The sequence below is a fragment of the Pelophylax lessonae genome (genome assembly GCF_965119305.1).
Source record: "Pelophylax lessonae genome assembly, chromosome: 4".
Lineage (NCBI taxonomy): Eukaryota > Metazoa > Chordata > Amphibia > Anura > Ranidae > Pelophylax > Pelophylax lessonae.
Window position 1 is genome coordinate 300396185 of NC_138771.1, and position 22281 is coordinate 300418465.

General features: G+C 44.8%; 1 protein-coding gene across 1 annotated transcript in view; it reads left to right on the plus strand.

Moving 5' to 3' along the window:
* NFYB (nuclear transcription factor Y subunit beta) overlaps nt 1–22281 on the plus strand; it is a 29803-nt gene that overhangs the window by 1968 nt on the left and 5554 nt on the right. The window contains exons 2-4 of the mRNA XM_082252689.1: nt 15867–15960; nt 17488–17621; nt 19692–19889. Of these exons, the coding sequence (XP_082108815.1) occupies nt 15867–15960; nt 17488–17621; nt 19692–19889 (426 nt within the window). The remainder of the gene's footprint in view (nt 1–15866; nt 15961–17487; nt 17622–19691; nt 19890–22281) is intronic.

Sequence of the window (22281 nt, forward strand, 5' to 3'; positions counted from 1 at the left end):
GGTGGAGGCGTTTGACTGACGTGCACAGAGTCCTGACCTCAACCTGATAGAACACCTTTGGGATAAATTCGAGTGCAGACTGCGAGCCAGGCCTTCTCCTCCACATCAGTGCCTGCCAATACAAATGCGCTTCTGGAAGAATGGTCAAACATTCCCATAGACGCACTCCTAAATCTTAAAGCGGTAGTATCCCGCTTTTTTCACTTTTACCTACAGGTAAGCCTATAATAAGGCTTGCCTGTAGGTACAAATAATATCTCCTAAACCGGCACGGTTTAGGAGATATTTACAGTGCATGCAGCCGCTCGCGTGAGCGGCGCATGCGCTCTGAAGGTCCGGGGAGACCTTCAATTAAGTTCCCGGGAGCTTGCCGGAAAAATCACTCCCGCGCGCATGCGCGGGAGTGACGTCATCGCGGCTCCGGCCAATCAGCGCGCCGGAGCCGTCTCTTCCGGCCAATCAGCGCGCCGGAGCCGCCGAACCCGGAAGAGACGACGAGGGATCATGGCAGCGCCCGCATCGATGTCCGGGGGTCCGTGTCGGGGCTTCGTTTTAAGGGAAGTTACACATAATGGGCTAGTATGCGATGCATACTAGCTCATTATGCCTTTGTCTTGCAGGTTTTTTTTTTTTATTTTTTTTTTTTTTATGGGGTTTACAACCGCTTTAAGGACAGCCTTCCTAGAATAGTTGAAGCTTATAGCTGCAAAGGGTGGGCCAACTCAATATTAAATCCTACGGATGCCGCTAAAGTTCATGTGAGTATAAAGTCAGGCGTCCCAATACTTTTGACAATATAGTGTATATGCACACTCACCGGCCACTTTAAGTACACCTTGCTAGTATTGGGTCGGACCCGCTTTTGCCTTCAGAACTGCATTAGTTCTTCATGGCATAGATTCAACAAGGTGTTGGAAACCTTCCTCAGAGATTTTGGTACTTATTGACATGATGGCATCATGCAGTTGCTGCAGATTTGTCGGCTGCGCATCCATGGTGCGAATATTCTGTTCCACCACATCCCAAATTTGCTCTATTGGATTGAGATCTGTGACTGTGGAGGCCATTGGAGTACAGTGACCTCATTGTCATGTTCAAGAAACCAGTGGTGACATGGTGCATTATCCTGCTGGAAGGAGCCATCAGAAGATGGGTACACTTTAGTTATAAAGGGATGGATATGGTCAGTAACAATACTCAGGTAGGCTGTGGCATTTAAATGATGCTCAGTTAGTATGTAGGGGCCCAAAGTGTTCCAAGAAAATATCCCCCACACCATTACACCACCACCAGCAGCCTGAACCGTCATTACAAGGCAGGATGGATCCATGCTTTCATGTTTACACCAAATTGTGACCCTACCATCTGAATATCGCAGCTGAAATCAAGACTCCTCAAACCAGGCAACCTTCCCTACTCTAGCCAAAGTGAAAAAAAATACATTTTGCCCATAGTTCTACTTTAAATCCCCTTTCTTCCCCGTTCTGATGCACGCTTTGAACATCTGCACCACATCAACATGCCTAAATGCATTGAGTTGCTGCCATGTGATTGGCTGATTAGCAATTTGTTACTAAGCAATCGAACAGGTGTGCCTAATAAAGTGTCCAGTGCATGTGATATAAATCTATAAAAAATCATCCTCCCCTCCATGGGTGTATGTGATATGAGGAGGTCATAGACTGTATATATGTATCTATTTACACATACACTGTACAGTCCCCCCCCCCCCCCCCCCCATTGTGTGGTATGCAAGTCCAGGATAAATGGTGTTAATAAGCCGCCGGCTCTTCTTCCCCATCATCTTCTGTTCCTGACAGCAGTGTTCTCTGATATCCTGCTTGTTATGTTGGATGGAAACCACCAGAGTAATACAGTCTAACACAAGGATCACCACTGTCAGCAGTATGACTGTCATTTTTAAACCTGAAAATAACTTTTTTTTTTGAGAATAAGGATCTTGATCTGGGTGTGTGAACTTTGTAAATGGTGCCTTTTTTGTGCTCATCCTACGAATAGCTTTCTATTAGGGTTCATGCAGAGGAGCGTATACCTGCATCTGAGAACCAGGTGTCTGCGTACAGCTGTGGCTAGCAGCCTGTACAAATCAATGATGGGCTCAGATGCAGGCACATCCAAGTCAGTACATCTACACAAGGATGCATGAGTGGCCCTGAATACAAAGGGGTTGATTTACTAAAAGCAGAGAGTGCAAAATCTGGTGAAGCAATGCATGGAAACCAATCGGCTTCCATTTTTTTTTTTTTTTTTGTCAAAGCTTAATTGAACAAGCTGAAGTCAGAAGCTGATTGGCTACTATGCACAGCTACACTAGATTCTGGGTGCTCCAGTTTTTGTAAAGCTTCCCCCAAACTGTATGGATGTAACTGCTCAGATGTGTATACAGCAGGGATCCTTAAACTACGGCCCTCCAGCTGTTGCAGAACTACACATCCCATCCCATGAGGCACTGAAAAACTCTGACATTCACAGACATGACCAGGCATGATGGGAATGGGAATTGTAGTTCCTGAACAACTGGAGGGCCATAGTTTGAAGACCCCTGGTATACAGCTTAGGGATCTGTTGGTCTGTTATTTTTTACAGGTTGCTGATGGAATATGTTTCTTCCTGACAGTGTATGGCCCTCTGCAGCTATATGAATGAGCCCTTAGAGGTACCGTATTGTAGAAGTGCTATGCAGCAATGATTGTCAGAGGTAATGCAGATTGCTTTTCCAACACAGCAAATAATGATGGGGAATGAACATCTTCCAGAATACAATGTTTAACACACCATGCATTAAAGCCAGTCATAGATGGTTTGAATCTCGGCCGGCTCAACAGGGACCGGGCGAGATTTAAATCCTCTATGGGCAGGCTAATTGTACCCTAACTCAAGTTGATCCTTCAACTGACTTGAACAACCAGCATGGCAGATTTTTCATGAGATTATAACCCAGGGATCCTCAAACTATGGCCCTCCAGCTGTTGGGGAACTACACATCCCATGAGGCATTGTAAAACTCTGAAAGTCACAGCCATGACTAGGCATGATGGAAATTGTAGTTCCTGAACAACTGGAGTGCCATAGTTTTGAAGACCCCTGTTATAACCGCTAGCAATAATCACTGTTCGTCCAGCAGGGATGGCTCCCTGCCAGGAGAACACAATAGCACTGCAGGAGGGATTCCCCCATCAACACTGACTGTATTGATGGAGGAATCAAGCAATTTTTGGTTGCATCTATGGGCAGCCTAAAGTGGGGTACACACTAGTAGAAAATTTGCCGAAAATTCCCATCCCAGGTAAAATCGTACGATTTTCAGCTGGTGTGTACACCACTTTCAGCAGCTGATGCCGACATTTTCAACGAAAAAAAAAACAGAGGAGCAAACCCCAAAATTTTTAATCGTCCGTCCCCAGCACGACCAATCTTTGTTTAATGTGTATGCAGTACGTCCGCGAAAAATCGGATATGAAAGACCACGCATGATCTGAAGTTGCTGATAACCCGGAAGTCTAGGAACAAATGTCCCAAAGGAAAAAAAATCAGACGAGAAATTTTATGAACATTATGCACTGTCAACTAAAAATAAGTTAGTGTCTCTGGTAGTATTTCTCAACCTTTTTACCCAGTACAAAGCCTAGAAAAATTGTCAGGTTTTGGGGAACCTATGAAAATTCAGATCTGCAGCTCCAAATGCATTAGCACGATTAGCAAATTGTAGCTATAATAGAATAAATGCGCTTTTTTTTTTTTTTTTTTTCTGCGGACGTTAACCTATAATACAAAAAAAATAAATAAAAGCAGACCGCTATTTATTGTAGAAGACAGGTCTCTTGCAATAAAAAACAATTGCCTGCCTGCTCTCAGTCTATCATTGTTCACTGAGGTGCACGTGCCGAAGTGACTGATTCTTGCGTGCACAGGATCATGTTAATTCCCCCCATTACTACGTGTTAAGAGCTACATTTTACTGTTCTATTTTCGCTAGGTACTTTGTGCCTGGCGATCGGGTGGTGCTGCCAGCGTGGTAGGAGGTTGTCCCTTTGCAGTGTTTTACACTTTTTGTGGGGTCCCCCTGGTGACTCATGGAGTCTTTGGAGCACATCTTCCCACCTGGTCCCCTCTGAGGCAGCAGGGCCTCCGGGTCCCAACCATCCATCGATACACTGACCGCGTTCCTCGAGTCCTTTGTATCCCGGGTGGAGGTGTTTTTCGGGCAATGGGCTAGCAAAAAGTGTACCACCCCCGCCTTCCCCCTGTCTCATCAGATCCTGAATCTGATTTGACCGTCACAGGCGTGGGTCACCCTCCTGGGTCTGCAACTCTGATAGTGAGGATAATTCCTCCATGTCTACAACCGTGCACGAAAAGGCACTGGTGGAAACACTGATCACTGTGCATGAGACCTTATAAATGGAGGATGCAGCTGCGATGGAGGCGCAGGTTCCCTTTACCACTCACAAGCCATTCAGAACGGCATAGGTGTTTCCTTTCCCCGCCTATTTTGACAGAATTGTCGCTAAAGAGTGGGGACGACCAAAGCGTCCCCGTAGGGTCCCTAAGCGCTTTACTAGGCGTTACCCCTATGAGGAGTCCCTTCTTAAAAAGTGGACTGTTCCACTGGTGGTGAACCCTCCAGTTTCCAGATGAAACAAGGCAACCATGATTCCGGTTGCCAGGCCTTTAAGGACCCAGCTGACAGGAAGGCAGAGGCTGTGGCCCGCAATATGTACACCTGGCTGGTTCGGCACTGAGGCTGATATTCACCATTGCCCTGGTGTCGCAGACTTTGACTGAATAGGCTAGGCTTTTGCACCATGACCTGGAGGGGGAGTTGCTCCCCCCACCTTTGCTGAGCTGGCGGACCAGATGGTCCAGGGGCTGCAGTTTATCTGTGATGCCTCTCTAGATGCGATTCCCCTAGTGCAGTGATGGCGAACCTTGGCACCCCAGATGTTTTCGAACTACATTTCCCATAATGCTCACCTACACTGCAGAGAGCATGAGCATCATGGGAAATGTAGATCCAAAACATCTGGGGTGCCAAGGTTCGCCATCACTGCCCTAGTGGCTCGGCTCTCTGTTTTGGCAATGGTCCTTTTGGTGTATCTTTTGGCTCAAATGCTGGTCTGCGGACCAGACTTCTAAAAAGGCCTTGCCTGATCTTCCCTTTCTAAGAGATCGCCAGTTTGGAGCTAACCTAGATGATGGCATAAAAAATCTCACAGGGGGAAGAGTACCATTCTTCCGCAGGCTACAAGGGCAAGGAACCTCATCATAGACATGGGCTTTTCTTTTCGGCTCATAAGTTTTTTCGTCCCTCAGGGTCGACTGACAAGGGCTCAAAGCCTTTCAGGGCCTCCTCTGGAGGATCCAAATGAGGGCAAGGCTCCTTCAGCATGAAGGTGTGCCCTCACCTGTATTGGGGTTAGGGGGACGACTTTGCTGGTTTCCTGACCCGTGGACTTCCCTGGTACAAGACAAGTGGGTCCACAAAGTCATTTGGTCTGGCTACGGCTTACAGGTGCTGTTTGGGGCGGTACAAGACCTGTAACATCAAGGGGTGATTGTCTCGCTTCCGACTTCGGAACGTTTTCAGCGCTTTTACTCAAACCTGTTTACAGTTCCCAGGAAGAAAGGCAAAGTGCATCTAATCCTGGACATCAAGGCACTGAACTGCTTTGTGCTGGTGCAGAAGTTCAGAATGGAGTCCATTCGCACGGTGGTGGCATCCTTGTGTCAGGGGGAATTCCTTGCCTCTGTCGACCTCTAGGATGCTTACCTTCACATTCCAATATGTGCCAGTCACCAGCGCTTCCTCCGCTTTGCCGTCAGAGGAGCATTATCAGTTTGTGGCGTTACCCTTTGGTCTCGCCTCTGCTCCTCCGGGTCTTCCCAAGTGTTAGCACCGTTGCTAAATTTGCTACTCCAATGGGGGATCGCGGTACTGGGCTACTTGGACTTTCTCCTTCTGCTAGCGGAGTCTCCTTCTGCTCTGATGGAGAACCTGGAGATCACAATACGAACTCTGCAGGAGTTCGGCTGGATTCTGAATTTTCACAAGTCTGCCCTGGTTCTATCCACAAAGCTGGACTATCTGGGCTTTACTCTGGACTCTGCCTTAGCCAGAGTGCTCCTTCCTCTGGACAAACTCCAGAAATTGCAGACTGCAATTCGTCTCCTACTGTCCAATAGATGGTCATCGCTCTGGACTTGCATGCGGGTGCTGGGCCTGAGGGTGTCTACCTTCGAGGCTGTTCATTTGCACAGTTCCATACGAGGTCCCTGCAAAGGGAGTTTCTGACCAAATGGGATGAGACTCCGCAGTCTCTGGACAATCCGATCCAACTGAGTTGGGGAACAGAGTCCCTGATATGGTGGCTTCGTTCTCCAACGCTTCAGCTGGGCAGATCCTTCTAACCCCCCCCCCCCCACCCCCCCTTGTATTGGACAGTTGTCACCATGGATGACAGCCTGTCCCGATGGGGAGGCGGCCTCGGCAAGCATTCTGCTGAGGGGATCTGGACGCTGGAAGAGTCCAGAATACCTATCAATGTCTTGGAACTCCGCGCGATCAGACTGTGTCTGAACCATTGGACAGATCATCTTCAGGGTTGTCCATTGCGCATTCAAATGGAAAATGCCACGCCTGTGGCTTGTCAATCACCAAGGGGGCACCACCAAGAGGGCACAAGAGGTGTCCTAGCAGCTCTGTAGGTAGCTAGCATTCTAAGGTGGGCAGAACGGCCAGCCCTCTCCGCCATACACATTCCCGGGGTGGAAAATTGGTAGGCGGATTATCTCAGTCGGCAGGCATTGGACCAAGGGAAGTGGTCCCTTCATCTGGAGTTGTTTCAAGTTCCTCAACCCAAAACGTGCTTACCCATGTCTTTATGGACCTTGCTTTGTGCACTGGTCCAAACTGCAAGTTTCAGGCGGGTAGGTGTCGTCAATGCTAGCAAATGCAGCAAAGGGGGCTCCAATATTATAAGGCATTCTTCCCATTGACCATGAATGTAAGAGGAAATCACACTAACCAGGAATATAACTACACATTCTTTACCCAGACCAGCAATACAAGGGGGTTGTTATGCTCACTCCCAGGTAGTGGGGCAAGTAAATATCAAGTTTTGGGAACTGAAACCATTTTATACACAGTCCCCCCCCCCCCCCCCCCAATTTTCAGGGGCTCAAATGTAAATGACAAATGAATATAATCCTAAATAAAATGTTCATTTTTAATATTTTGTTGAGAATCCTTTACTGGCAATAACTGCCTGAAGTCTGGAACCCATGGACATTACCAAAGACTGGTTTTCCTCTCTGATGCTTTGCCAGGCTCTAACTGTAGCTGTCTTCAGTTGTTCTTTGTTTGCGGTCTTTATGCCTTTAGTTTTGCCTTCAGCAAGTGAAATGCATGCTCAATTTGGTTGAGATCAGGTGATTGACTCGGTCATTGCAGAATATTCCACTTTTCGTTCAAAAGCTCCTAGGTTGCTTTTGTAGTGTGTTTTGGATCATTGTCCATCTGTACTATGAAGCGTCGTCCAATCAACTTTGCTGCATTTGGCTGAATCTGGGCTGACAGTATATCTCTAAACACTGCAGAATTTATCCAGCTGATTCTGTCTTCGGTCACATCATCAGTAAACACCCATGACCCAGTGCCACTGGAAGCCATGCACACCCATGCCATCACACTCCATGGACACTCCATGCCTTCTCCATGTTTTACAGAGGACGCTGTGTGCTTTGCATCATGAGCTGTTCCAAGCCTTCTCCACACTTTTTTTTTTTTTTTTTTTTTCTTCCTGTAATTCTGGTACAGATTAATCTTAGTTCCATCCATCCAAAGAATGCTTTTCCAGAACCGGTTTGGCTTTTTAGATGTTTTTTTTTGGCAAAGTTTAACCACTTTACCTCCGCCCACAGTAATATTACTGCGGCAGAGTGGCTCGTTATCGTCACTCCTCCTTCTGGGCGGCGCTTGCGCGCCGCCGGAGGCTCTTGCGCGCCGCCGGAGGCTCTTGCGCACCGCCGGAGGCTCGCTCCCGCTGTTTTCGGTCACAGCGGTAGTCGGGCCAGGGGAAGAGCAGCGGCGATCGCCGCCGCTCATCCCCGATCGTCGGGGATCTAGTGAGGAGATCCGCCCGCCTGTGTAAACACAAGCGGGCGGATCTCCCAAGTGACAGGGAGTGACAGATCGGAGTGTTCAGCATAGCTGGACATCCGATCTGTCCCTGGCTCACACAGTCACCTCCCCCTCCACACGTCAGTAAGCACCAGGCATACATTAACCCCTCCCTCTCCAATAAAATTAACCCCTTCCCTGCCAGTGTCATTTTTACAGTAACAGTGCATATTTATAGCACTGATTACTGCAGTAATGTCACTGGTACCCCTAAAAGTGTCAAAAATGTTAGTCAAGGGTCCGATCTGTCTGTCGCAGTACCGCAAAAAAATCGCAGATCGCCGCCATTACGCGTTAAAAAAAAAAAAACACCAAAAATGACAGAAATCTTTCCCTTTGTTAGTAAACGCAATAACTTTTGCGCAAACCAATCAAAATACGCTTATTGTAATTTTTTTTTTTTTTTTTACCAAACATGGGTAGCAGAAAACAAATTGGCCAAAAATGTAAAAAAAAAATTGTTTTTTACATCTTTTTTGGGGGGAATTTCATATAAAAAAATGTTAAAAATATTATTTTTTCAAAATAAACGCTCTTTTTTTTGTTTATAGCGCAAAAAGTAAAAATCGCACAGGTTATCAAATACCACCAAAAGAAAGCTCTGTTTGTGGGAAAAAAAGGACGTAAATTTCGCTTGGGTACGGCGTCGCACGACCGCGCAATTGTCAGTTAAAGTCGCACAGCGCCGAATCGCAAAAAGTGGCCTGGACGTAAGACAGCAAAATCCTCCGGTGGTAAAGTGGTTAATCTGGGTTTTCTATTCTTCAGGCTTATAAATGGGTTTGCACCTTGTGATGAACCCTCTGTATTTGCTCTTGTGAAGTCTTCTTTTGATTGTAGACTTGGACAATGATACACCCAACCCATAGAGAGTGTCCTTTACTTGTCTGAATGTTGTGAATGGGTTTTTCTTTACCATGGTGAGGACCCTGGGATCGTCCACCACTGTTGTCTTCCGTGGACGCCAAGGTCTTTTTATGTTGCTGAGCTCACCGGTGCATTCTTAGAATGTACCAAACTTTTGATTTGGCCACTACTAATGTTGCTATCTCTCTGATGGATTTGTTTAGTTTTTGAAGCCGTACAACAGCCTGTTTCACTTGCATGGAAAGCTCCTTTGAACACATGATGTAGGTTCACAGCAATAGATTCCAAATGTAAATACCATGCTAAGAATAAACTCCAGACCCTTTTACCTGCTTAATTGATGAAGAAATAACAAAGGAGTAGCCCACACCTGGCCATGAAACTTTTAGCCCATATCCATTATATAACTATGGCTTGTACACTTTTAGCCCATATCCATTATATAACTATAGCTTGAATATGTTTTGGTAAATACCAAAAAAATAACTGTGCCAGTGTCCAAATATATATGAACCTAATTGTATGTTTGTGTGCACCATAACCACTTGCTGACCACCTAACTGGGAAAATGTCACTAACTTGACATTTAATACTGGGGTTATGGATGCAGCTAGATGCTGTAACCAAAAGCGGATGTAAACGGACAAGTGTTCGTTTTTTACACCTGCCGACATCTGATCCGATCGGCTAAAAACAGATGGATAGGGTTCCCCTTCCATGAAGCAGATCGGATGGCAGTCAGGTGTAAACGGACACGTGTTTTACATCCACTGCTGCATAGAGGAGAATGAAGGGTCTTATCAGGCCTGTCTGTCAATTTTTCAGGCGGATCCTCCAGTCTTCGCTATAGAGCGGCAGGTGTAAACAAACGTGTTCGTTTACACACGCCAACATCTGATCCGATGGCAGTTCGGTGTAAACGGACAGGCGGTCCATTTACAGCTGATGGAGAAGAGCAGGCTATGTCTGGGTCCACTCTGCGTAAGCAGAGTGGACACTGACCAGCAATCCGCCTGCTCAGCAGGGATCAGCGGATTGATTCCTGCCCCGTGTGGAAGGGACCTAAACGCAGTTTGGGGTCTTACTGAAAGGGTTTTTCTCAGATCGCCTTTCAGGACAGCACCTGGAGAGAGCGCAGCTCCACCCAATCCACAGGAAACACTGCAAATAAAAACTCCTCCTCTTCCACCATGCCTCAGTCATTTGTGTTTCCTCCGCCATGGTGGAAGCATTGCAGGAGCTATGTGGAAGGGCTGCACTCTCTCCAGGGGGAGAGAAGGATTTGTTGCCCAGTTTTTGTTTGCTGTTTCAGCATGGAGACCATCCCAGCTCCCCTCCCTGGAGTGTCAAAGGGGGTATGCTCCGGAGCCTCTCACCTCGTTCGCTCAGGGGAGCTGAAACCCATCGGAGGATCCGGTCCGGGCGTCAGAGGTCCGCGCTTCGGCCGGTCGGCGGGCGGGGAGCCGCTTTTGGCATTCGAATCTCCCGCACTTTCGGACTCTGATCCCGGGGACGCGCGGCGTCACTTCCGGTGGACGGGACTTCCGGTGGGGGCGTGGCGGCGTTTGCTCCAACCGCAATACACGCAGGGGTCAGAGGCAGGTCACGAGGTCGGCGCTTCCGCTTCCGGTCCACAGAGGAGGACGCGGGAAGCGGTATTTAAATGGAGAGATCTGCCAGCAAGCTGCGCTTTTCAACAACATGGAGGAAAAGTCTGCAGCGACGGTGGAAGCAGGCACCGCCAGCGCCGGCCAAGCTCAGGTAGGAGAGGTGCAGTGGTGCCTCTTTTTTCTTTACTGTGTGAGCTTTTATTGTGGGGTTTCTTCCTTCCTCCTTTGGAGCCTGCCCTGTAGACTGAGTAACTGTTCCCAGTCTAACAGGATATATATGCATCTGGGAGTCTTTTCTTCTGATCCTTTTTGGTGTGGGTCACGATTTTCTCCCTTGCAAGAAATCACTAGGTGGTGGTTTTCTTTTATAGTGGTTATTGGGCTTTCATGGTGGCTTTTTCTTTACTAGGTTAAAGCCACAGTGAAGACAAGAGCCCCAGCATCAAGGAAATGCCCTTCATGCAAGAATCCACTCAGAGATTCCTGGGTGAAGCCACTTTGTAAAGCATGTATTGCTGACCTTGTGAAGGAAGAGTCTAGTCAGCAGAATAATGAATTCATATCTTCATTTAAAGAACTCAGACACCCTGTCCTCAGTTCGTTCCCTGTTATCCAGGACGCCACAAGTTCTATCAGATTCCCAACAAACGGGTGGTACATCTTCCCAGCCGTCTACTTCTAAGTCTGCAGTGTCAAGCGATTCAGAAGATGAGGGGGAGAGTGCTCTCTGTTCCATCAGGGATTCAGAGGAGGAAGAGAAGGAAGAGGTGGCTAGTTCTTCCAGATACAAATTATCCTTGGAAGAGGTTGATGAGTTGCTGAAAGCGATTTACACCACGTTGGAAATCGCAGAAGAAAAGGTGCAAGTTTCACTTCATGACAGAATGTACCAGGGCCTTGAACAGACAAAGCGCAGGGTTTTTCCTGTTCATAAAGTCCTTACTGAATCTATTGAAAAAGAGTGGAAGGACCCAGAGAGGGCCCCTTTTTTCTCTAAATCCCTAAGAAGGTGATTTCCGTTTGAAGAGGATACGGCGCACCTATGGAACAAAAAGCCCAGAGTGGATGCTGCTTTTTCTCAGGTGTCTCGCCGCACGGATTTGGCGTTCGAAGACATGGGTGTTCTGAAAGACACCATGGATAAAAGGGCAGATTCTCTCCTTAAAAAGGCTTGGGACTCCTCTACGTCTAGCCTTAAGCCGGCCATGGCCTCCACGGTGGTAGCCAGAAATCTTGAGTGCTGGCTCGAACAACTTAAAGGGCATGTGGAGGCTGGAACAGCAAGGAAAGATCTCCTAGATTCATTTCCGCTGCTCCTAAAGGCAGTAAAATATATGGCCGATGCTTCTGCTGAGTCTATCAAAATGTCTGCCAGGTCAGCAGCCCTTGTCAACTCTGCCAGGAGGGCGGTCTGGTTGAAAACCTGGACAGGTGATTCAGCTTCTAAGGTGAAACTCTGTGGTTTACCTTTTGCCGGTGACTTGCTTTTCGGGCCTGAATTGGAAGCAATTCTTGACAGAACGGCGGATAAGAAGAAAGCCTTTCCATCAAAAAAGAAATCTCCTCCTAAGAAGAGATTTCGTTCTGTTCAACAAACCAACAGAGGTCGTGAACAAGATCAGAGATCAAGATGGACCTCCCATAAAGGCAAAGGGAAAGGTGGAGTCCTCTTTAGACCACCTGACCAGGCCAATAAAAGCAAGTGACAACAGTCTTCCAGTGGGAGGAAGGCTGTTATGGTTCCTCCCACGTTGGGAAGACGTATCCGCAAGCCCCTTTGTGAAGAATATAGTGGCTCAAGGATACAAACTGGAGTTTTCGGAGACACCTCCAAGCAGATTCCATGTTACTCCCCTTCCAAGGGATCCGGAAGAGGCTTCCTCAATGATGTCTCTTTTACAAGAGCTGATTCAACAGGAAGTGATTATCCAAGTCCCCGAGGGGCAACAAGGCCGTGGGTTTTATTCTCAGATCTTTCTAGTGAAAAAACCCTCAGGCAAGTACCGAATGATCCTAAATTTGAAAATCCTAAACAGATCAATTCGGTACAAGCACTTCAGGATGGACACCATTTATTCAGTGACCAAACTGTTGTCCCCAAACTGTTTCATGGCATCCTTGGATCTGAGGGACGCTTACCTGCACATCCCAATAAGTCAGGAGTGCCAGAAATTCCTAAGGCTGGCGGTCAATCTCGGGGAATCGGTCTGGCATCTGCAGTTCAGGGCCCTCCCCTTTGGCCTCTCATCTTCTCCAAGGGTGTTTACCAAGGTAATGGCGGATGCCCTAGAGCCATTAAGGCTGAGGGGTATTTCAATTGTCCCTTACCTGGACGATCTGCTAATTTTTGCAGAGTCCAAGAGCAAGGCGTTGGTACACCTTCAGGAGACTCAGGACCACCTAGAGAGTCTGGGGTGGCTCATGAATTTGGAGAAATCCAGCTTGATTCCATCTCAGCAGATAAAATTTCTGGGATACAGAATAGATTCGGTCCTCCAGAAGGTGTTTCTACCTCAAGAAAAGATCGAGAAGACTCAGAACGCAGTTGCTCGATTACAAAACAATCATCAGGTTACTGTCAGGTCGGCCATGGCAGCTTTGGGCTTACTCACAGCCGCTATCCCTGCAGTACAGTGGGCAAGACTGCATTCCCGTCTTCTCCAGAGAGACGTTCTGCAGAGTTGGTCATACCCGGAACATCTGGAGAAATCCATCAGAATCTCCACGAAAACAAAGAGATCTCTGTGGTGGTGGAGGAATTCCAGAAATCTGGAAGAAGGTCTGCAATGGACTTTCCAGACGAACAAACGTCTGACGACGGATGCCAGTTCGTGGGGTTGGGGAGCCCACCTGGAAGGCCGGACGATGCAAGGGACATGGTCCAAAGCAGAGTCCAGGAAATCATCCAACTGGCGGGAGTTGAAAGCCATCCTTTTGGGTCTTTGGTCCTTTCAACAGACAGTCAGGGGCCATCATGTGCAAGTTCTGTCGGACAACATGACAGCAGTGGCCTACGTGTCAAAGCAAGGAGGCACAAGAAGCAGACAGCTATCAGATCTGGCAATACAGCTACTCTCCTGGGCGGAGAAAAATCTAGCCTCTCTGACAGCGGTGCATCTGAAGGGGTCACAAAACCTTCTAGCAGATCTGCTGAGCAGGAAAAAGGTGTTGGAATCAGAATGGAGTCTGAATCAAGAAGTATTCATGAAGATCGTGGAAGTCTGGGGTCTTCCCCAAATAGATTTGTTCGCTTGTCATCAGAACACCAAAGTCCAAAGATTCTTTTCCCTACACAGGGAGGATCAGGACTGGGGCTTGGATGCCCTAGCCCATCCATGGGACTTCCGTTTGTCTTACGCGTTCCCTCCATTCCAACTGATTCCGTTGGTTCTCAAGAAGTTCAGGGAAGAAAAGACCAACTTGATTCTGATTACACCTTACTGGCCAAAGAGACCTTGGTTCGCCCTCCTGCTGAATCTTGCCTCAGAACCTCCCTGGAAACTTCCGTACAGGAGAGATCTTTTGACACAGGGGAACCTAGTGTACCCAGAACTGGACCGCTTACAACTGACAGCGTGGTTACTGAAGAAGACCTCTTGAGAGCCAGAGGCCTGTCAGAAAAAGTTATCTCCACCCTTCTCTCCAGCAGGAAGAAGGTGACTAGGGATATTTACTTGAAAGTCTGGAGAAAATACAACTTTTGGTGTTCCAGCAAAAATTTTGGATTAAAAAATTTAATTTCAGTGCTTGAGTTCCTCCATGAGGGAATGGAGAAAGGACTAGCAGCAAGTACTTTAAAGACGCAAGTAGCGGCACTTTCAGTTTTTTTCGAAAAGACTTTGTCCCAAGAGACTCTAATCATTCGTTTTTTCAAGGCATTAGCCCGCAACAGGCCAATAGCCCTTAAAGTATTTCCCAAATGGGATTTGACCATTGTGTTACAAGGTTTGACTAAGTTTCCTTTTGAACCTTTAAAAGAGGCTTCCCTGAAGAATTTAATTTTGAAGACTATCTTTTTGATAGCAATAACCTCGGCCAGGAGGATCAGTGAGATCCAGGCCCTCTCAATTTCAGACCCTTTTTTGACAATTTTTGCAGATCGAGTAGTCCTAAGAACGGACCCAGCCTTTCTTCCAAAGATTGCTTCATCTTTTCATAGATCACAAGAAATTGTCTTACCAACTTTCTCCTCAACTCCTAGTAATACTCGGGAAGAATCCTTTCATACCTTGGATGTGAGGAGATGCTTACTTCAGTTCCTCCTGGTAACTAAGGAATTTAGAAAGACAAATGCATTATTTGTCATCTTCTCAGGGTCCCGTATAGGAGAAAAAGCATCAAAGAGCACTTTAGGCAAATGGCTCAGATGGGCAATTGAACAGGCTTATGTAGCTCAAGAAGAAGAACCTCCAGAAGGCATCTTGGCGCATTCTACAAGGTCTGTGGCAACCTCATGGGCTGAAAGGGCCGGTGCTTCGCCTGATCAAATCTGCAAGGCAGCTACCTGGTCCAGCTATTCAACCTTTATTAGACATTACAGGTTGGACTTGTTGTCAGCTCAGGATCAAGCCTTTGGCAGAAAAGTTCTGCAGGCAGTGGTCCCACCCTAAGTGTAAGTTACTCGCTTATCCTCTCCAGGTGCTGTCCTGAAAGGCGATCTGAGAAAACCTTAGTTACTTACCGGTGACGGTATTTCTAAGAGCCTTTCAGGACAGCAGCAGCTACCCCCCCCCTTGGTTTTGTTTATAATATAATTTGTAAATGTTTAACCTGTGGTAGTTTATGTTTTCCAGCATGTCGGAGGCTACTATATGACTGAGGCATGGTGGAAGAGGAGGAGTTTTTATTTGCAGTGTTTCCTGTGGATTGGGTGGAGCTGCGCTCTCTCCAGGTGCTGTCCTGAAAGGCTCTTAGAAATACCGTCACCGGTAAGTAACTAAGGTTTTTTTTTTTTTTTTTTTTTTTTTTTTCTTGGGCTTTATTTACAGAATGTTATAGTCAGCTTGTATGCAAATTCTGCTTAGCTGTGTGCTTCTTCAACCAAATGATCTGTAACATTTATTAGTAAAGGCTATACATTTCTTCTGTCTACAAATTTCATACAGAAAGCTCATCCATAAACATCTGACAGCCCAGTTCATCAGTTAAAGAAAATGGAGTAAGTGTATACATTTTACTACTATTTGCAGATGGACGGTGATAGCTCTACAACAGATACATCCCAGTTAGGAATTTCTGCAGACTATATTGGAGGAAGTCATTATGTGATTCAGCCACATGATGGTAAGTCTTCAAACCAAATATTCAAATAATTATGTTGCAATTTACAGTGATAATATCCACCAACTGTGTGTTTGTAAATTTAAAGTGTTTCTAAAGCCAGAAGGTTGTTTTTAACGTCCTGAATAATGTGCACACTGTGGTTCGAGTTGTGTAGGGGCCAACTTGTACAGTGTGTTGGGTTCAAAATGTAATAGCAAGATGAGCAAGGGACACCATTACTTTTGCCTGCAAGATAGGTTTCATCTATCCAAGCACACTACCCCTTCATAAGCAATGGCAGGGGCAAAAGTAGAAGAGATCCGCAAGGCTGCAGGACACCTTTTAGTGTTACAGAGTGTTGGTTCTTTCAAAGCAAGGGGTAAGTATATGCCTCTTATTTATTTATATATATATATATATATATATATATATATATATATATATATATAATATTTTTTTTTTTTTCTTGCTATTCATCTCATGTTGCTGCCCTGGAAGACGATTGGGGAAATTCCATGTTAGCCTTGTTGGTGTGTTTCGGAAACTGGCAGGACAACATACCCATTTCCCACCTTTTGGATTAAGTTGTAATTATTTCTCCTTCTGCAGTGATGGAGGTGATCTGCTTTTAAACTGAGGTGTGTGTGTGGTTGAACGGCTTGTGTTTCATGTAGAGGGTAGGACCAGTCAATTCCACCTAGAATTGTCACTAGATTTTAGACTAGCGGGAAATTTCAGAATTCCCAACACTGAAAGCATTTGCTTGTGCAAATTGCACAACTGACAGTACCTCCCTACCTTTTTTTTTTTTTTTTTCCCCTAAATCAGCACACCATATTCTTTGGGTCAGATTAACGCCAAGAAAAGCTGCTTGTCCTTCTTTTTTTTTTTTTCACCGTGGGTCTTGCCATGGGCATTTAAAGTGTTACTAAACCCACAACAGTAACAGTGTGTATATGCAGTAAAGCATGCTTGTTATACTCACTGTGGAACCTAAGTGGTAATCCTCTGCATTGCGTAGGCTGTTTGATCTTGTCTTCTCTAATCATCCCCTTATTCCACTGTCCTCAATCGGTCTCCTGATATAACAGAGCCTTGGTAGGCACTCTGCACATGCTCAGTTTAGTGTTTATTGCTAGAGAGTGCATGTGATCGGCACAGGGCCAATCGGCACTGTCCAGACAGAGGGTCAGATTTCCTGCAGTCTCATAGGACAGTTAGAGTAGAATGAAAACTCCTCCTACAAGCGTTAACCAAACACTGATAGAAGTCATAAGACTGCTATATACTGCTAATGAGAAAAGGTATTTAGCAGTTTATATTTACTTAATTGTGTTTCCATGTTCTGTGTACTGTGGGAGACCAGATAAAGTGAATGCAGGCTCCTGGGTTTAGTAACAGATTAAAGGGTTTTCATTTTCAGGTTTACCCAGCTTTACCCATTCACTTTCCCATAGTTGTTTAAAAATGCATATTCCTACTTATATTGATAACTAATGTAATCTTGTAAAAGAGTATGTTTAACTTTATTCAATTTGATTGTTTCAGGAGACACAGAAGACAGCTTAAATGACCCAGATGACACAAATGGCTCTAAAGAGACTTTCAGAGAACAAGATATTTATCTGCCAATTGCCAATGTGGCACGGATAATGAAAAATGCCATACCACAAACAGGAAAAGTAATGTCTACAGATTCCACTTTTTCTAATCTACTGTACAGCCTAATTTTGCACCCCAGTCAATGCTAAGCTTCAGATAGAAGAGGTGCGGAGTTGTTTAGACTATTTCCTCTGGAAACCACCTAGAGAAGAAAGCCATTTATTATTCCCATTTCACCACCTCCTTGAGCAGAATTGTTTTAAAATTCAAACTTTTTTGTCACGTGATCAGCTTAATGTGGTATACGATATACATTTCATAACATGGGCTTTTGTGTTTGTTCCTGTCCAGCACTATACATTTGTTTACTTATCAATATGTGTGTGTTTTTTTTTTTTTTCATAAACATTTTGTAGCATATGGCTTTATAGAAACATTGTTTTTAGTGTTGTCTAGATATGGGATTTGTTATCGGAAACGCATCACTGCCTTAAATTCCAGGAAGGTAAAGGTAGTTTTAAAAGTAATTTAATTTAGTATTTGTAGGTGCAGAAAACAGATCTGGGATTCAAATTTCTTAACCTATAGATAATAAATCCCATATTTACACTAGCTGTTTATCAGCGTCGTTCTCTTTTAATTTTGCCTGTGTGTCATTTGTTCTTCTTTTGTTTTTTTTTTCCCCCCATTTATGCTGCTGATTTAATAGATGGAATAGTTGAAAGGCTTCCATTTTGTTATGGAACATAATTGTATTCAGTTAATGTTTCTGTTAGAGGAAAATGAAGGCGTAAATGGAAACTTGCCATTGTTACCTTTCAATGTAGCAACTTGGAGAGATCCTCACAAAGGGTACAGTGTATGGTGGGCTGAACCTTATTATTCGGGGGGGGGGGGACTTCTTTTGTGCAACAGGCATACCTGGATTCTGTTTGCATGATTTTACAGCAATTCGTCTGGAGAAGATCGTGGCAAAATTGCGTCGTGATTGGGTTGCCACTGAAAATAACGGGATCTCTAATGCATCGCGCAATTTGCGATGATTCATGAATCGCTACCAGAATCGTGGTGATTCCGCCCATGATCCGAAATGCCAAGGTGTGAATGGAGCCTTATAAAACACCTTTTTGTATTTTTATGGTCATGCTTTGCGAACGTGTTTTTTTTTTTTTTTTTTGCAGCAGCAGCAGCAGCAAAAAAAAAAAAAAAACATCTAGTAAAATTTACACTGAAGGTGGTAGAAATCTGTTTGCTACACAGAAGACGCACCAGGCGGGATTTTAATAGTTGCCTGTTTTGGATAGAGCTATTTTGAGATGCCATTACGGACTAAAAAAATGAAGGATATGGCTTTCTGCCTGTTTTCTATTCACTTGGTGAGTTACTGACCCAGAAAAAGTATGTAAGGAAAAAATGATGGGGTGTCTGAAATGCACATGCTTTGTTCCAGGTCAGTGACTCGCATTCTAGTAGGATGATGATTATGACTCCACAGCTTGGGTGGTTTTATGGTGAGATATATGCTGTCCGTCCCCAAATCCTGTAATGATTCTTGGTAGTATATGTACTTTTGCTGGTAAAAGGTGTAAAGTCCGATGGAACCACTACTGCGTATTGTAGCCATCCATTAGACAGGACACCAAATATGTATTATAGCTTTTTGCATACTGTGTCATGCCATGATTCACCAATGAAACGTGAATGCAGCATGTCAGGCTGACACATCTGGAACAGATGTCTGGTTCCTGTTCTTTTCATTTAAAAACCACTTGAAGGCCAGGCTTTTTCTGGCACTTTTTTGTTTGCATGTAACAATCAGTGTTTTTTTTTTTTTGCTAGAAAATTACTTTGCACCCCCAAACATTTTTTTCCCAATTTGACAGTTCTCATTCACAGCGCGCCTTAAATGTAACTGTTTTAAGAAATGGGTAAATTGATAATTTATTTCTGCTTAAAGTGGGTTAATGTTGGAAATGTTATAATGTGTCAACTGACTTTACACTCTGCTGTGTACAGAAAAGGCAACCCAATATTGTGGGATTTTTGACCTCAGAATTTACCACTGTGGCTGACCAATGGTAAAGCCCAGTTTTGATATGATCTAGTGTATATTAAATGCACATTTGAATATTTTTTTTGTTTGTTTTCAGATAGCAAAAGATGCCAAGGAATGTGTACAAGAATGCGTAAGTGAATTTATAAGCTTTATAACATCTGAAGCCAGCGAAAGGTGTCATCAGGAAAAGCGAAAAACCATCAATGGAGAAGACATTTTGTTTGCCATGTCTACCCTAGGCTTTGATAGTTATGTGGAACCATTAAAATTGTACCTGCAGAAATTCAGAGAGGTTGGTATGGCTGTTTTTTTACTGCTTTACATGCATTTTAACCGGTGACCTGGGGGGGGGCATAGATGGATAGATCTATCACTATAAATTCTTAGACCTTGCATGAAGAGAACAGTAGAACAATCTCCAATGGTCTTTTTCATTAGCTTGGCCAGATAAAATGTATGCATGTTTCTAGTATCAATAGCAGAACACCTTTTCCAGGAACTATCAGGGTGCAGTGCTCTTTCAACATTTAACCACTGCAGCCCCAGAAGGTTTTATCCCCTTAATGACCAGGCCATTTTTTGCGATACGGCACTGCGTTGCTTTAACTGACAATTGCGCGGTCGTACAACGCTGTACCCAAATAAAATTGAGGTCCTTTTTTATTTTTCCCCCACAAATAGAGCTTTCTTTGATGGTATTTGACCACCTCTGCGGTTTTTAATTATTTATATTCTTTTCTGCTATAAAATATTCCCAATAAATTAAAAAAAAAAAAATCGAATTTCTTTATCAGTTTAGGCCAATTTGTATTCTGCTACATATTTTTGGTAAAAAAAAAATATCCCAAAAAGCGTATATTGGTTTGCGCAAAAGCTATATCGTTTACAAACTATGGGATAGATTTATGGACTTTTTTTTTTTTTTTTATTAGTATTGGCGGCGATCAGCAATTTTTAGCGGGACTGCGACATTGCAGCGGACAAATCTGACACGAAGTGACAGTTTTTGGGGACCAGCGACACCAATACAGTGATCAGTGCTAAATAATATGCACTGTTACTGTATAAATGACACTGGCAGGGTAGGGGTTAACATCAGGGGCAATTAAGGGGTTTAGTGTGCTCCTAAGGAATGTTTTCTAACTGTGGGGGGGAATCGACTGACTGCAGTAAGAGATCGGTGTTTCTGATTACTAGGAACACACAATCTCTCCCTTCTTGTCTGACAGAACAGCCGTCTGCCTTGTCTACAAGTCTCCTTGACAATTGCGGGAGGCCAGCGGCAATCGCAGCTGCTGGGACCATGGACTGGTTTCCGCTGTGTCTAATCACAGCAGGAGCGTGGCTGCGGTGGCGCACGCGTGCGGCCCCTAGAGCCTTAAACCAAAATCACGTACATGTACATGATTTTGCGCTTAAGGGCCGCCCTTCCGCAGTATGTGGACGGTCCTTAAGTGGTTAAAGGTCTCTCTCAAAGTGAAATCTCATTGAGTTTACCAGTCAGTGCAATGGCTTGCTGTATCCCTATGTGTGACAGTCTTTAGGTAACCAATAGAAAATCCCTGTTTTTAGGCAACCTCTACAGGGGTTTTAAAGATTTTGGATTCCAGCTAAAGGTAGACAACTATTTGGGGTTGTACATGCAGGTACTTCCTGCAGAAGTCCATACGGTTTTGTTTTTGTCCTTGGGATTGTGTCTTCTGCCTTAGCCATTCAAAGGTAAGGGGCAGTATACCGAACTAAGTTTTTTTTTTTTTTTTTTCTGTTTTCTTCCCCCCCAGTGGCAATGGGATATTTAATTTGTGGTATATTTTTTTTTTTTTTTTTATTCTGGAAAGGTAGTGATAGGCAGAAGTAGAAGTGATTTTATGTGGATTATTCATAGACTCCTAAAGGCTGTTCCTTATTCACTATGCGGTTAAACTGGAAGCTGATACAGCGGGTTAGCCTTCTGCAGAGTCATCAGTATTTGAATAAACTCAGCTGGATCCTCTTCATTTTTTAGTCATCTGTTACTTTGAGGGGCTTTTTGGGCTAGCTGGCAGGAATCCTGCACAGAGCTGGGCTTGTCATTGGAAATATTTTAAAGTACAGGATTACAAAACACAAATTTACCTATGTGGATGCAGCATCAATCCAATGCTGCAACTGTCCCCTGTTGGCTCTAAGACTGAGAACTGAGTGATCACATGACCACTGATTGCTCCGTTCTCAGTCTTCACTGAGCAGTGACTGTGCAGCATCAGTCCAGTGCTGCAACTGTCCCCTTGTTGGCTCTAAGACTGAGAACTGAGTGATCACCAGCTCTCTGCCCCCCGGTGCTCTCTGCAGTGCCATGCTGTGCAGGGGGCAAGAGGGGCTGGTTCACACTCTTCGCAACGCGCTGAAAGGCTGAGCCAGCTGTGGCCATAAATATTCCTATTTGTACTACTCAACCCATGTATGACTCTGACATAATCAAGGTAAATGTGTCAGCCACATTAGAGCTCTTTTGGAATAGAGTGTGTGGAAATGTTCAAATGGTGTTATTTCTTATATAAGGAGCCGTATATATTTAACAGGAGTTATGCAATCAAGTGTGTTGTGCTTTCTACTGTGTTTAGTAAAGCACATTAGAAAGGTATGTGTGTGTGTGTGTGTGTGTGTGTGTATATATATATATATATATATATATATATATATAT